Genomic DNA, 15704 nt, shown 5'->3' with positions numbered 1-15704 from the left:
TTGGGAATCTTGTGAAAAGTTTCTCAACAGAGTAAAACAGCAAATTGCGAATGTGGAACCATAGGGGGTAGCCTATGTGTCCGTCCCCAGGGATGGGTAGTGTTTTGTTGTATTGCTAACAAAGTCAACAACGAGCGCATACCTTGGCGGTGCGCTCGTTGTTGACTTTGTCTAAGTTAATCGGGAGATAATCTGGTGACAGCGTTTACAGATTGGTAATTTACCCTTGCTTGCTTTGGCAAATTAGGCACTCAAACTCATCAGATAATAGACTAAATTACTCCCTTGCTTGCTTTGGCGAATTAGGCAATCAAACTGGTCAGATAATAGATGCAGAATGCTGATAAAACGTTTACGAAAGATTGTCAAGGGCATAGACTGAAAGATTCCGTCGCGTGCGGGCGCTCCGGCGCACTGCGAAAGGGTCGTAGGACACGCGACGGAATCTTTCAGTAAAGGGCAGTGCAAGACCAAAACACCAAAGGTTGGTAGAATAAACCTTTATTAGCAATACAACAAAACACCTACCACCCCTGGGGACGGACACATATAGGCTACCCCTATGGTGAAACATGTAGGTCTGCCACAGGCAAATGCAAAACGTTGCCCTCCCTGAGGGTATGCTTTTGGATGTTATCTCCTTCAAATTCCTCTGCCACCCCTATCCCCACACACAATAGCTGAAAACTCCCTGATTTACAACTACCGTATTAAGTCAGGCCTGTGGTATTAAAGGGACATTATTTGTATCTTTTGACCTCATATTGTTGCAAACAAGCAGTTGATAATGTTATTCGACTTACTGAAAGATGTCTAAAAAACGGTCGACCATAGACAACTTCCATCCCGTTTGCGTACACCGTATAGAAAAACCTTGGGTCTGAGGTTTATGGTGGGCTACTGTTAACCTCAGAGTTGGCAGGTTGACCTGCGATCAGACCACACTGCTAACTGCTATCTAGGACCGCTGTAAGCATCCGCGTGTAAAAAAAAAATAAACCACACGAAGTGACAGTCGAAAGCGCAGTATTGCAGTTTCGGGATTCCCTATTACCGATTCCGTTTGCTCAGTTACATTTTGACGGTCAGTTTGTCATGGAGATCTTGACGGCCAATCCTGCTCTTAGATACACCATTCTTTGCTGCTACAGAGCACATTTTAGAATGGGCATTTCAAATGCCTACCAGCTGCAAGAAGCCGACGACAAGGCCTGTAATTGCGGATTTTTTTGGTCTCGTTTGTTCCTCCATATGCATATGTAGACTTGCCCAAAGCCTTTGGGCATAGAAATGTGAAAACAGAGTAAAATGAAGGGATATTTAACTTCAGTAGACAGTCACGTTATTGTCGAGGTGATCGCGAAATTGAAGCAATGTACTTTGGCGACTGACACGTACATCATGTACATTGTTGGGTGAAAGCTAACTCTGCGTGGCAGGGCTGTGCCAAACCGCTGGCCGCACCTCGGTTGCGGCGTGCAGTTTCTCCACCAAAAACAACCCGGCCATTTTAATCCCAAACTTGCATTGAGTTTCGTTTTCAAGCACACCCACCTCGCCTGGGTACACGATTAGCCCTGGGTACAGGTCTGTGTGTTCCCGGCGTTATACGGCGTGGAGGCCGTACGCAGGGCTTAGGTACACGATGTGCTCAGCTGCGCTTCTAAACTTACGTAAAGCCCACTTTTGGGAGTGGGTCGGAGGCACGGAGGCCGTAAGCGATCGGGTCTAGGCAACTGTCATTGCGATGTACTCACTTTTGGTTCGAAATGCGATTCAGCTGATACAAATAATTACACGATGCACAGAGAATAACAACATTCAAACAGATCTTGTGTGTCGAGAGGTGACTCCAATCGCGAGCAGTATCAATGATAGTACTCGCCCGGCACAGTGTCACAATGTCACCGATGCTACACACACCGTGCACTGTTCAGTCCGAGTGCGATGTTTCCAGGTTCAACAAGTGATCATGTCGTGTTTGTAAAACGAACCAACGTAATGGCAAGAAAATGCCCTAAAAATCTTAAAAGTTGACGAAGATTTGCTAACAATCAAATGCACAGGAATGCATTACTCTGTACCTGTTTCACTATCACCACAGTCCGGTCACGACATGCGACATGCGACCTGCGACTTCAAAACTGCGACCTGCGTCCTGCGAGTTTGAAACATGCGACCTGCGACTTCGGCATTTAGACCTATAGGTGTAACCTGCGACTTCATAACTGCGACATGCGTATATAAGAAAATGAGAGCAACTTTACACAATGTCATCGTTTTCTACCTTTGATAGTGATGCAGTATATTGAATCGATCAATGTGGTTTAATGTGGTTTTTATAATGATACGGAGAAAATATAGCGACACACCGGTGAATCGATAGTGCTTTTGGACCCTGGTCATGTGATCTGGGTCCCCGGGAAAAGAACCGGTTATGTGTTAGAGTGATTCGTCTTACCGGTGTTTCGGAACCAGAGTGCGGTTCCTTCATCAGTCGCTCGAATTGTTTTGTTTTCCCACATATTAATTTGATAGTAGCGATTGTACATCAAATAGAGATGCTAGTATGGTTATAACGAATCTGGCCTCTCCTCTTCCGGAACGAAGATGACTCTATCACACAACCAAGCAGAGGGGATACAAAACAAGAGAGCGACTGATGAAGGGACCCCATTTTTGGTTCCGAAACACCGTTACATGTAAGGCGAATCACTCAATCAACAAACCAGTTTACCGGGGATCAAGATCACACGACCATGGAAACTAGGGATGTAGGCCCTATTCCGCACAAAATAAATGCAATGATCCTTTTATTCACCATATCGTAATATTAAACAAACTTGGTAGAGCTGTGTGGAGTTGCCCTCATTTTCCTTTTATATTGAGTCGCAGGTACGTCATAGTCACAGTCACATCTCGCAGGCAGGCCCACAGTCGTTCTGCGACTTACAAACTGCGAGATAAATAATGTCTAGGGCTGGGTTGGGTGCATGGTCACCGAATCGAAGTATACAACAATCAAAGAATGCTTCTTTCGGCCTAAACTAGGTCATTCCGATCTGTGAAATAGCCACCACTTTAGGAAACAACATATATAACATGCTTGTTGAAGTAGGCCTATCAAAACAAATTTTATTCATGAAAATCGGTGATCAGTTGAGCATTGTCCCTTTGAAACCGGACTTTGAAGCAACCGAACAACACGTAGGCCAACACAGCTGTGTCATCGAAGTTCATCTCTTTCATAAATGACACCACCTATCACTAATATTACTTGTGACTGCTTTTCATACTCTCAATAAACACAAAATACTTAAAATCATGGATCAGGTCGTGATCTCGCAGGTCGCAGTTTCAATCTCGCAGGTGGCAGCTAGGCCAGCGCACCCAGAAGTCGCAGGTTGCAGATTGACAAACACGCAGGACGCAGGTCGCAGTTTTGAAGTCGCAGGTCGCATGTCGCATGTCGTGACCGGATTTCCATACCACAGCAATCTGACATCGTTTTAGTTTTACCATTGACCCAATTGTGTCTATGGTTTTATTTGTTTCACAGTCCTTGTCATCCATACTAAAATCAAACTAACAAGCTAATGCCCTGCTTACTTTCACTATTTGACAGTAGTTTGTGATACGTGCATTTGTTTATGCGCCGTGTGCTCCTCAATATCCGTTGTGCTGAAGTTAGTATGTAGGTCACAGGCCTTTCACGTTCCAGCTGTACTTTGATGGTCGATCGACGTATGCGTAGTAATATTGGTCATTGGCGATTCAATCGCGCAGACGCCCTTACCAACATTAAACCTTGCCGTAAAGAACAAGAAGGTGGTTTTACATATCCTTGAAGCCGTCCACTGTCACAATTTAGGTCTCCCATTGATTTGACCGGGATTTCAGTCATCGAAAAATGAAAAAAAGTCAAAGATACAAATAATGTCCCTTTAGCAGTGTACCTAAACTTAAATCTTAACTGTAAAGTTTTAACTGATAAGAAATATTTAAACCCTAAGAGAGCGATTAAATATGTTGGTTTTGATGTATCCTGGTCTCTAGCTGTCAGCCACGCGTGCTGTAGCCTGCCTGATGATCGTCCGATGTCAGCTTATCACTGAACAAACTATGGTTGGTATACAGTTCAGCTTTATCGACTGTTTACATAAAATGTGTCAACGCTAAAGAAGCCACATCGTTGAGAGATTTTCGTCAACACCGTCGTAGCGAGGTGCCCTCCAAACTTAGGACCATATGTTGTATTAAGGTGGTATGCGCCTTAAAATGAAAGATTTAAACTACCAGCTCAAACTTTCCTCAAAATGAATGATTCAACCACACTCTTTCAAAATCAAGAATAAAAATAAGGGTGTACCCGTACAGATTTTGGTACTAGAGAGACAAATTACCCAAGATTTACCGATATTTGCATTTTTAAAATGGCCGCCATCTCTGTCCCTGGGTTAACTCAATGAAGGAAGATAAATTTTCGATTTTCAAAACGAGCCTTATAATGAGCCCCAACAAGCGGTAGATCAGAAAAGATTTCAAAGTTTGAGAGTCCGAATATCTGTCCCCGAGGCGTGTTCTATCTTAATGTAACGAGTGCATTCGATACTGTAACAATTAGGAGTCCTACAAGCCTCTTTTTGGAAAAAGATAAATTTATTCCAACAACGTGATTACAATGCAACTTCTCTGAAAAATTAGTCATTTATCTAAAAAGAAGAGAAAGAAAAATATAAAAAAATCGTCAACCCTCTGAAGCTATCGAAGTGCAGTTAGCGATTTCGGATGACGCATGTCTGATTACACTACATCTACGTCAGGGTGCCTACTCCGGAACTTGTCGCACTTTAAATGCTATAATAGTACGTGTTCCATGAAACACACACGGGCCCTGAAAACGCCATAGTGGTACCTTTACCAGCGATTCGGCTGCTCAATAAATAAATAAGTAAGTAAATAAATAAATAAATAAATAAATAAATAAATAAACAAATAAATAAATAAATAAATAAATAAATAAATAATAAATAAATAAATAAATAAATAAAGTAAAATGTGTGGGTACATGAATACAAGTAGTTCTACTAGCATTTCTGCAAGTGATTCTGTTCGTATTATGATCAATTAAAAGCTGTTAACTGGTCTTGGCTGGTTATAAACAGATGGGATATCATAGAAATTCAATGGGTTACGACTCTACGGTTTGGTTTTTGACCGAGCTATGTTCTAACTAAAATTTTGAAGACAAACTTTTCATATCAATTAGGCATTTTAATTTGGGACCTTGAAAATATAACGAATGTACTAAAGTACAACATATACTGATCTGCGTATTTGATCCTGCGGACTATCATATGCTAAAAGAGTATTTTAGCATCGGTGGAATGAGGTCTCGTCCAATCAGAATGGCATATGGTAGCATGATATAATATAATTCCCAATAACTGTAGGAATTTGACTGCCATGTAACTGTGATTGCCAAGAAACAAACACACATCGTCATGTTGATCGACAAACTTTCATTATACCCCAGGAGAACGATAAATGTGTGTCAAATGATAGTTTTCGAAATGGATACGTATACTCTGTCCTCAGTTCTCACAGCAGTAGCCAAGTAGCTGCAGGTCCGTTGGCAAGGGTTACGCCTACGAATTCGATCACCACGGTTGAAAAAAAGTTAAAAGTTGAAAAAATAATATAAAAATACCAACATACATGGTACAAGTGGAAAACGGTTCCACAAGAACACAAAGCACGTGAATAATCGAATAAAAACACTTCAAGTTCTGTCAACGCTAAAAGTTTTGTTTGCAACATGTTTTGTTTTTAACAGAGTGTTAACGTTTCCAAGTTCATGGAGATATCGAGGTAGACATCGGGGTGGAAAGTGGGATTTCTCAAGGGATGTACGCGCATGGAAAACAAACATGTATTGCGCAGTTCTGCTGGAAGATGTTCGACACTAAATTTTTTGACGCACATATAAATATTCTGTAGTGGTCACAGGAATGTTGTCAGCAGTTTGTAAAGCTATATTACTAAGGCAAGGTTCTTAAATTAATTCATTTTAAATGTATCAGTTGACTTTTTTGAATTTCAAAGTCAAGGCCGACTTGAGACTACTCTGGTCAGGTCAAGGAAATCAACTGAAGAGCTTCCAAAATGACGATCACGAGAGAGGATGCAATTGTGAATTCCTGGCTACACTTTGTCATTGTTATTTTTCTTGTGACGATTCGATGACATCATACATTTTGAGATTTTTTCAAAAGTCGTAAAATAATTTTGTTTAAATATTACTATTAAAATAGTAATATTGACTGGCATAAAATGCTATTCATTTATCATTGCGTTACCTTTAGAACCGTATGGAATCTGAAAATTGTAAAAATAATAAAGAACCAAAATATTTTCAGGTCCCCCTTTTTATATGCAGAGAAAAACATTCAAGTCCCCCTCAGCTACCACCCGAATTTTCAAATCCCCCTGAATCCCTCTAACCCCTCTCACCAGTATTTGTGAACGCAGCCTTTGAAACCCATCGACTTTCGATAGTTTTAAATCGTTTAAATTCGCTGCAATTTAAAATTCTTCCTACTGGAACAAACAATGCAAGTTCTGATTTTCACTTCTGAAAAATATTCATTAACATTATAGGTGCTCACTGAAGTGTTTATAAAATGACACGGACGAGTGCAAAAAAAGGAAGAAAAACTTTGCTGTAATGCATACCAGTGTGAATGTTTGGCCATTAGCTTTTGTTTGATTCCAACTGATTACCGCCTGGGAGGCACACCCAACATTTTGCATTTAACTCAAATTGTTAGCCCACCCTCGACCAACCCCCATCCCCCAACCCCGATCGAAAGTTGCCCAAAGTTGGCTACGCAATTGAAACATAATGGATCACGTGACTCGATTCGGAGAGGACGTTCAGCAACATCGTCTCGTCGAAAGTTGCTATTTTTTCAGTTAATTTCACCTAGTTTAATTTCAAATCACTGAGATTTGCGGTATAAATTGATTTCGAACTATGGGTATCGGAATTATTGCATGGAGAGCGATTATAGGCTGCTTTTCGCAACCAAAAAGTTGGCGAGGTGTCACACTAGCGTTGTACACGCCGAACACGACATGGACCGACGGTAATGAAATGTTCTACAGGTGTGCGTGCTGTCTCATTCATTGTTCTGAGCTATGTGCTTTTAGCTACCAACGTGGCAGTCACAACGCTGCGAACCATTCAAGACCGCATGGTAGCCAATGGAAAGACTGACATGCTAGATGAATTGACTAATGTTTGCTTTGGCATTAACCTGAACACTTTCAACTGTCAATTTATTAACTTTGCAGTGACTTCAGTCGAGCCGGGAGAGATGGCGGCGCCACACGTTGCCCGTATATTACAGCTGAGCGGCGATATCGAATCGAACCGGGACCCGAAACCAGGTTTCAATCAACTCTTTCTAAAACCGGTTCAATTATCCCACCTACGACCAGCAGTGCACCTTCAAGTCCTTCCCATACTTCAGGTACGTCATCACAAGAAAGCCAAATAATGAACATTTTAGTAGACATTCAGAAAGATATGAAAACTCTCAAGCGTGATATAAAAACTGAGCTGAATGAAGTAAGAAAGGACCTTGCTAGTATGAATGGCTCTGTATCTACACTCAAAGAAAATTACCAGAAACTTGCTGAGGAAAATAAAATACTACGACAAAGATTCGACCGCGTGGAATTGAGCTGCGATAAACTTAGAGGGCATAGCGGTCGGAACAATCTTATTTTTCAAGGTATACCAGAAAATGTAAATGGCAGAGAAACGTGGGAAGAGTGTCAGGAAAAGGTGCGGAATATGCTAAAGAATGAGCTTGACATTGAGAACGCATTTGACGAATCTGCAGTGCCAATAGAAAGAGCCCACCGGCTACCCGACCGATTTGCTGGTAACAGCCCTAGACGCGTCATCGTTAATTTCCTGTCTTACCAGGTACGATCGTCTATACTACAAAAAGGCAGAACAATGCTTAGAGACTCCACCTTTAAAGTGAAAGAGGATTTCTCACCCGCCATCAGAGCTACACGTCGGAAGCTTGCCCCTTATATGCGGAAAGCGCTAGATGACGGCAAACGAGCAACACTAATATATGATACATTGCTGATAGATGGTGTGCGTTATAAGTTTGATGAAGTTACTCAGAATATCGTCAAACTATAGGAACTCGGCCAGGTCCGTACACAAAGACAACGACTGGAAGAACACAAAGTTACAAAGAAAGTTAGTTTATCTTTAGCTTCTTGGAATGCGAACGGTCTCAAGAAATATGCACATAATTTTACCGTAAAAAATTATTTGTCTATGTTTGATATTGTTGGAGTGTGTGAAACGTTTGCTAGGTCTGCTTCAGAATTTGACTCATTTCTCTCTGATCATGTTACTTTCTCAACATTCCGACGTCGCCATTTGAATGTAGGTAAATTCTCTGGTGGTGTAAGCGTTTTTGTTAGGTCAAATCTGCTCCCACATGTCAAGAAAATTCACAGTGCTGATGACACAGTATTTTTAAGCCTGTCAAAAGAAGCGTTCTGTTTGACGAGCGACATCATTGTTGGGTTTGTATACATTTCACCAGAGGGATCGTCAATTTATAAAAATGGCGAACCAAACGGGATTATTAGATTAGAAAAGTGTCTGGACGAAATTCTTTCGAAGTATAATGATCAAAATGTAATCATAGCGGGTGATTTTAATGCCCGTGTTGGACACCTTGAAGATTATGTAACCAGTGACTCTGATGTAAATACTTTCGGTTTGTTCGACTATGATATTGATTATTTTAATAAGGTAAGGTGTTCAAAGGATGAAAATGTAAACAGTTTTGGAAGAACCTTAATTGAATGCTGTGGTAAATTTGGTATACATTTGTTAAATGGTCGTTTTATTGACGACAAACATAGTGAATTCACTTGTACTGCGAACCAAGGGTCGAGTGTTGTAGACTTTATTATTGCATTAAGTACATTGTTCGATTATATTGACAATTTCTCTGTAGACACATCCGATTTTTCTGATCACTTTCCCGTACAGTGTAAGTTGACATTTGATCAGAATTTCAATATTGAAACGATTGCGGAAAATGGGATAAATGTTGTACCTTATATCAAATACTCATGGAAACCAGACTTGGCTAATGATGTGTTTATGAACTTGCAGGATGATAGTAGTCTTGTACTTTTTAGTAATTTCATTTCTGAGATAAAAAAAGAGAAATGTAAATGGAGCGTTGTACACTCTTAATGACATTATTTCAATAGCTTGCAAAGATATGAAAACTACTGTTGGTGGGACTAATACCAAATACAGAACAACTCCCAATGAACCTTGGTGGGATGAACAATGTACAGTTTTGAGGAAACAAAAATTTGCAGCTCTACAGAAATTTCGTGTTTCCAATAATGATCAAGATCTGGCAAACTATAAATTAATTAGGAATGATTATAAAATGCTGTGTAAAGCCAAATTAAATTCCTACCAAGATCAGCAGAAAAAAATTGTTAGATTTATGTAATGACTCTAAGTCTTTTTGGAATGTTGTAAAACAGCTACGGGGTAAATCTGGAGGATCTCATTCTAAAATATTACCAACAAAATGGTTTGATTATTTCAACAATTTACTGCACGATGGGGGAGGTATTGAACAGGATGCCGAGTTCATGGATAACATCCAAAGATGTCTGAACATACATGTTGACAACTACTGCAGTTTATGTGAAGTAAATGCCCTAACATCAGTTAACAGTACAATTTCAATTATAGAGGTCAAAGAAGCCATCAGAAGTTTTCCAAATAAATCCCCCAGTCCCGATGGTTTCACAGCTGAGTTTTTTTTAAACACGATGTCGAAATTATTGCTCCTTATCTCTGTAAACTTTTTAATTTAATCCTCAGTTCAGGTGTCTACCCTACTGAATGGAGCAAAGGTATTATCTGTCCACTTCATAAAAAGGGTTCGACCAATGATGTAAACAATTACAGAGGCATATCATTATTATCTGTGTGCAGTAAATTTTTTACTAAAATATTAAATTCCAGATTGGTGAAGTGGGCATCTGATAACAAAATTATAGTCGAATCCAAAGTTGGTTTCATAAAAGGGTACTCCACCATAGATCAGATATTTAATTTACAATCTTTTGTGCAGAAATACATTTCTGTAAAAGGTGGTCGCTTCTATGTTATTTTCATTGATTTTTCAAAAGCCTTCGACAGGGTAAATCATGATCTACTATGGCATAGACTTATTTCATACGGGATACATGGTGAAATTTTAAAAGTGCTGCGTTCGATGTACTCTCAAAACAAATCCTGTATAAAATGTTCCTCTGGTCTTACAGATTACTTTGATTGTGGCATTGGCACCAGACAAGGGTGTATGTTAAGTCCCTTTTTATTTTCACTCTTCATAAACGAACTGTCAAACTATTTGGGTAGAGAGTCCGATGGTATTTATGTAAATGAGCGTTTTCCATCTGTCGACCTCCTAATGTATGCAGATGACGTAGCCGATTCAGCCGATTTGCCAATTCGATTGCAACGTAAAATCAACCAACTTAAGACGTTTTGTCATCAATGGGCCATGGAAGTAAATCTCTCCAAGTCTAAAGTAACGGTTTTTCGTAATGGGGGATACTTAAGAAGCTATGAAAGTGGGTTTTCGGAGGAAAGAAGGTGGAAATAGCCAAATACTATAACTACCTTGGTCTTTTATTCTCTTCGCGTTTGTCTTGGTCTCCAGCGAAGAAAAATCTAGCACTTAAGGGTTTGAAGGGCCTCTTTTCTATTCAATCTGTTATCAAAAAATTAGGTGGGCTTTCTATCTCAAGTGCTTTTAAACTATTTGATTCTGTAATTGTACCTGCTATCTGCTATGGAAGCGAAATATGGGGTTATGAATATTCTGATGAGTTAGAGCGTATTCAGCTGAGATTTTGTAGATATCTACTAGGTGTTAATAGCAATGCTAGTAATTATGCTGTCCTTGGAGAATGTGGAAGATTGCCATTATGCTGTATTTATTATAAAAGATGTATTATGTACTGGATAAAACTTCTTGAAATGAGTGACAATAGACTACCAAAGGCTTGCTATAGTATGTTAAAAAAACTGGATGACGCAGGTAGAACCACTTGGGCCACCCACATCAAAAATATTCTTTTTAAGTATGGTTTTGGGGTGGTCTGGATAGAACAGCAAGTTGGGGATAAAAACAATTTTTCACATATTTTTTCACAAAGAATAAAAGATTGTTTCCGGCAAGAATGGCATGATAATATAACAGAGTCACCTAAATTAAGTCTGTACTGTAAATTTAAATCGCTGCTCGAGCCGGAAAAGTATCTGAGTCATCTCAACGGTATTAATAAGATTATTTTTTCAAATTTTCGTTGTTGTAGTCATAGACTGAATGTTGAAAGGGGACGACACCTAAAATTGCCACTTCAACAAAGAATTTGTATGCATTGTAAGATTGTAAATGACGTTGAACTTGTAGAAAATGAATTTCACTTTGTTTTTATTTGCCCACTTTATAGTGATATAAGAACAAGGTATATATCCACATTACTGACAACATTTCCATCAGATGAAAATCTTATTCGTATTTTATCTTCGCAGAATATTAATGAGATCCAACAGTTTGCCACTTTCCTGAGAAAAGCATTTAAAAGACGAGACGAAAGTGTAACAGATTTAATTCAAATGTGATTGTAAACTATTTCATCATGATTGTATTGTATTTATGTTTATTTGTCAACATTTGTATTTTTGTTAATTTGTTTAGTGATATGTTTGTCACTGACCATCTTCCTTCTTTTGTATACTTATTTCATTGAATTGTACGATGGGCCGAGGCCTTGTACTGCAATAAATTATTACTATTACTATTACTATAATGGATCGAGTAACCCATTTAAGATATGTTGGCAATGTTTACCACAATCTTTGGTTTTTTTTTTGCCATACATTCAGCAAAGATAAAACATACTTTTTGAAACCTCATACGGTTTACATCCATTAGAAATCTTACCCCATTCCTTCATTTTGATAAAACGCATCTCCGATACAATAAGCGCATTCTCGATACCAAGCATGCAGCACTCAGGCCGATCGATACAATGAACGGTTGAAAGTCGTGTTGATGAGCCAACAAAAAGGTTAAGTAATAATATTTACGGCCCTAGCACGGCTGTTGTGGACCAAGGTTGCATGGCAGAAGGGCCGAGCGTGCGAGGAACCCCCCCCCCGGCGAATGCCTTCCACAACTAATGTCGGCCCTGACAGTGAGAGGTAAAATTAGCGCATGCGTAGGACAGGATGGGTAGTCCCGCTGACTTTGCAACTTTGTTGTTGCAGGTCCAGACGATTTCGCGTATTAAAATGGCTGGAGCAAAAGTTGTGATTGGAGTGTCGTTATTCGTTGTTGCTTACGTCCTTATTGCTGTAAGTACAGAGACTGATTTTTGGACAATATTGGGGCCGATAGGAGGGACAACATTTTCAACAGGTCTGTGGCGTATCTGTGTCTACCGTTATGGTGAGAAGGAGTGCGAGGGTTTATTGGTCGGTGATCTGAGAGGTAAGTCTACTCTCGCTACTACAATTAAACGATCTTAGGTAGACGATCACCCTGAAGAATAAAACATCGATAAGATAATGGGTGGTAGCAAGAGATTCGATTATAAATGTTCATAAATAGTGAAAATAAAGTCTTCTCTGAACTAAATAGAATTTGTAATCTACATTGCGGCATAAACAATGAGGAAGTACATTTATTGGCTCGTACAAACAAATGATGGGTTCCATAGCAGTTTACATTAAAATATGCCGTGTTTTCGTGAAGAGAGTAAACGTGCTTTTATTATCACTTGATATTTTCCATGCTTTCCAGCTTTCGTGTATGGTGCACGAGCATGTATGGTGTCAGCCTGTATCTTGGCTTTCATCGCCTTGGTTTGCAGCGTGCTGATGTTCATTGCAGAGAGAACCAAATTACGCATGGTAGCTGTCGGGATAATGTACGTCAGCACAGGTGGGCTTCAATCAAAATGTTTTCTATCAAATGCTTTGAGCTAAGAAATTCGTTCATTTTGACAGCGGAAAGTCTACCAGTCTATACAGACATGTCGAGGTTTAAATATATCTTGATTAAGGGTCATGTGACCTTCCTTTCAAACTGCAGTACTTCTGCATTTTCATCAACAATGGGCTACCTCGTTCAAACGCACGGTTTCTGGCAGGGTTAGCCGCCGACTCAAGTTGATAAATGTTATAATATGAAATGTTTGATTTTTTTAACTAGATGTGATTTGCAAGGAAACTTACGTCAATCTCAAAAAGAAAATAATCTAAAACCAAGACCGGAAGCAGTAAAATCATTTCCGTCCCCTCCACAGGTTTACTCGTTCTGGTTGGAACAACCTGGTTCGCCGTAGGCTATACCGAAGAGGTACAACAAGCAGGTGGGGATTTTGCATTCGGCTACTCCATTATTGTTGGCTGGGTGTCGGTCGCCCTTGCCAAGGTTAGCGGACTGCTCATCGTCTACCAGGCGTACTATGGCAATCAAGATCGTTATGCAGCTCTTCCTTAGTGTTGCGTCACAGCTAATCAAAGAACGTTTTGCCCATCTTCCTCTGCCAATTAAGGCACCTAGTTTACCCCTTGCAGATATGCAATTACAATCTATTTCCGCCTTTGGTAAGGAAGTATGCGATGTTCTTGCAAGACCGACTTTATCGTTTGAGTTAGAGTGGAATGCGTTTCGGGGACGGATATTCGGACATTCAAATATTTGCAATTTTTTTTTGATCTATCAGTTAGTATTGGTGCTCATTTCGAAGCTCCTGGAGTAAGAAATATTTTCATCCTCTCGTTACTTTGTCCAAAATCGAAACTTACATTTTCCCCCGTAGAGTCGTTTTGACACAGGAATTTTAGTCATTTTGAATTTCAAATATCGTTAAATGTTAGGTAATTTGTTTCTCTAACACCAAACTTCGCTCCATGACGCCTACTTGTATTCTGAATTTTGTGTCAGAATGGTTGAAGTTTTAGACTTTTACTTTCGAGGCGCAAACTACCTTAAACTTTAACGTGGTCATATGAAATCGAAAGAATGTAATATATTCAATTGTGGATAGTTTGCTCACTGTGAGTCATCTTTCTTCGTCGTAGATAGTTCAAAGGTATATCATGCCTCGAAAATGAAAGATTGGAGTGGCGACACCTCACGCGAATACAACCCGATATCGACCAGAGTTCGTGTAATAATTCCTTTATCGTGTATGCATACTTTGCTTACGACTGCTTTCCTAGCATCGTTTCGAAAATAGCGACGAAATGGACAGAAATCGACCTTGCTTGCTTCTGGCTGTACTCGTAGTAAATTGGTTGCTAAGGAGTGATGGCAACCTCGTAACTTGTTGATATCATTCCGCTGTTGCAATTAATTTGGGCCATTCCACCTTATAGGAAGGGTTGTGGTACACTTTCACTGCGAACAATTTAAATATCAGCATGTTGACACAGGTTTTCACAATTTCTAGGACGTTTACGTTAAAGTTCAATAGTGCATAAAATGAGTGTTTCATCGAGTTCTTAAAATGACCTTAGTCCCTCACGAAAGTTATGAGCTCGAAGCCCGCAAAAAAAAAATCAGAGTATTGTAATGTACATTTATTGTGGTCAGTACGAATAAAACATTTCAAAAGCTTTGACATCGTCTGCTCGTATATTTTCTTTACTGGCTTACCAAAGAAGAACTAAACTTGCCTATATGACCTGCATGAAAATTTGACCTTCTTAGGCCCTTGTATCTTACTTTGTTTGTATCCGAAACGTACCCGAACATGACACGAACATGACCTCTCTAAGTCTTCCTTAAACTTGTTCTAAGTCTGTGGGCATTTAAATATCAAAGCAGAGTAAATTGGAGAAATAAACTTCAGCAGACTGTACCGATAGTAGTCGATAGGCTGTTGGGTAGGGGAGCATTCGTTTTTTATAGGGAGGAGGGTCGGTTAGGGGGTTGACTTTTACGAAATCTTTTTTTTTTTTTGGGGGGGGGGGTTCATATTTTACAATCAATGATTGGAGGGGGTCAAATTTTACGATGATTTGTACGGAGTCATGGAAAGAAATTGACTTTTGAAATTCACCGAAATCTTGCTTGATCCTCCACACATAATCTATGAGTAGTCTTTGAGGAAACTATGAATATTTTTTTCCAATACAAAACTAGCTAAATCTGTGTATTTATGTACGCTTGATTATGGATATTAATGTACTTGATTAGACTAGGCTGGTTACAAGTGGATATTTGTGCAAGAAATTGGATTTTGGAATTTCACCGAAATGTTGATTCACTATACATGGTAGTCTATAAGGAAAAGTATATGAGTATTTTTTTCCAATACAAAAATAGGTAATCTATAAATTTCTATACGGTTGATTATTGATATTGGTACACTTGATTACGCTAGGGCGATTACAAGTTCATGTGTGTACAAGAAAATCGAATTTGGAATGTCACAAAAAATGTTGTTTCTCTATACATTGTAGTCTGTGAGGAAACTTTGGATATGTTTTTATAATACAAATCTAGCTAAATCTGTGCTTTAAAAAAAGTTTAACAATTGGT

At 39.3% G+C, this 15704-nt stretch overlaps 2 protein-coding genes across 3 annotated transcripts; both read left to right on the top strand.

Annotated features, from left to right (window-relative positions):
- The first annotated feature begins 7591 nt into the window (after positions 1–7591).
- On the top strand, positions 7592–8224 carry LOC139128325 (uncharacterized). The gene has a single exon (XM_070694124.1). The coding sequence runs from the start codon at positions 7592–7594 to the stop codon at positions 8222–8224; it is 633 nt and encodes a 210-aa protein (XP_070550225.1).
- Positions 8225–12377: 4153 nt separating this feature from the next.
- Positions 12378–14779, top strand: LOC139125443 (lens fiber membrane intrinsic protein-like). Of its 2 annotated transcripts, XR_011550225.1 has the most exons (4): positions 12378–12641; positions 12954–13094; positions 13459–14593; positions 14627–14768. XR_011550225.1 is itself a non-coding variant. In XM_070691528.1 (3 exons), exons 1-3 carry the CDS (start codon positions 12380–12382, stop codon positions 13653–13655), a joined length of 600 nt encoding a protein of 199 aa, XP_070547629.1. In that variant the 5' UTR covers positions 12378–12379; the 3' UTR covers positions 13656–14779. The 2 variants fall into 2 exon arrangements, 1 of the variants encoding a protein (XP_070547629.1); XM_070691528.1 differs by having other exon boundaries at positions 13459–14779.
- The last annotated feature ends 925 nt before the right edge of the window (positions 14780–15704 follow it).

This window comes from Ptychodera flava, chromosome 3 (assembly GCF_041260155.1).
Source record: "Ptychodera flava strain L36383 chromosome 3, AS_Pfla_20210202, whole genome shotgun sequence".
Taxonomy (NCBI): domain Eukaryota; kingdom Metazoa; phylum Hemichordata; class Enteropneusta; family Ptychoderidae; genus Ptychodera; species Ptychodera flava.
Note: the sequence above shows the minus strand (reverse complement) of the source record. Positions and strands in the feature narration are given on the sequence as shown.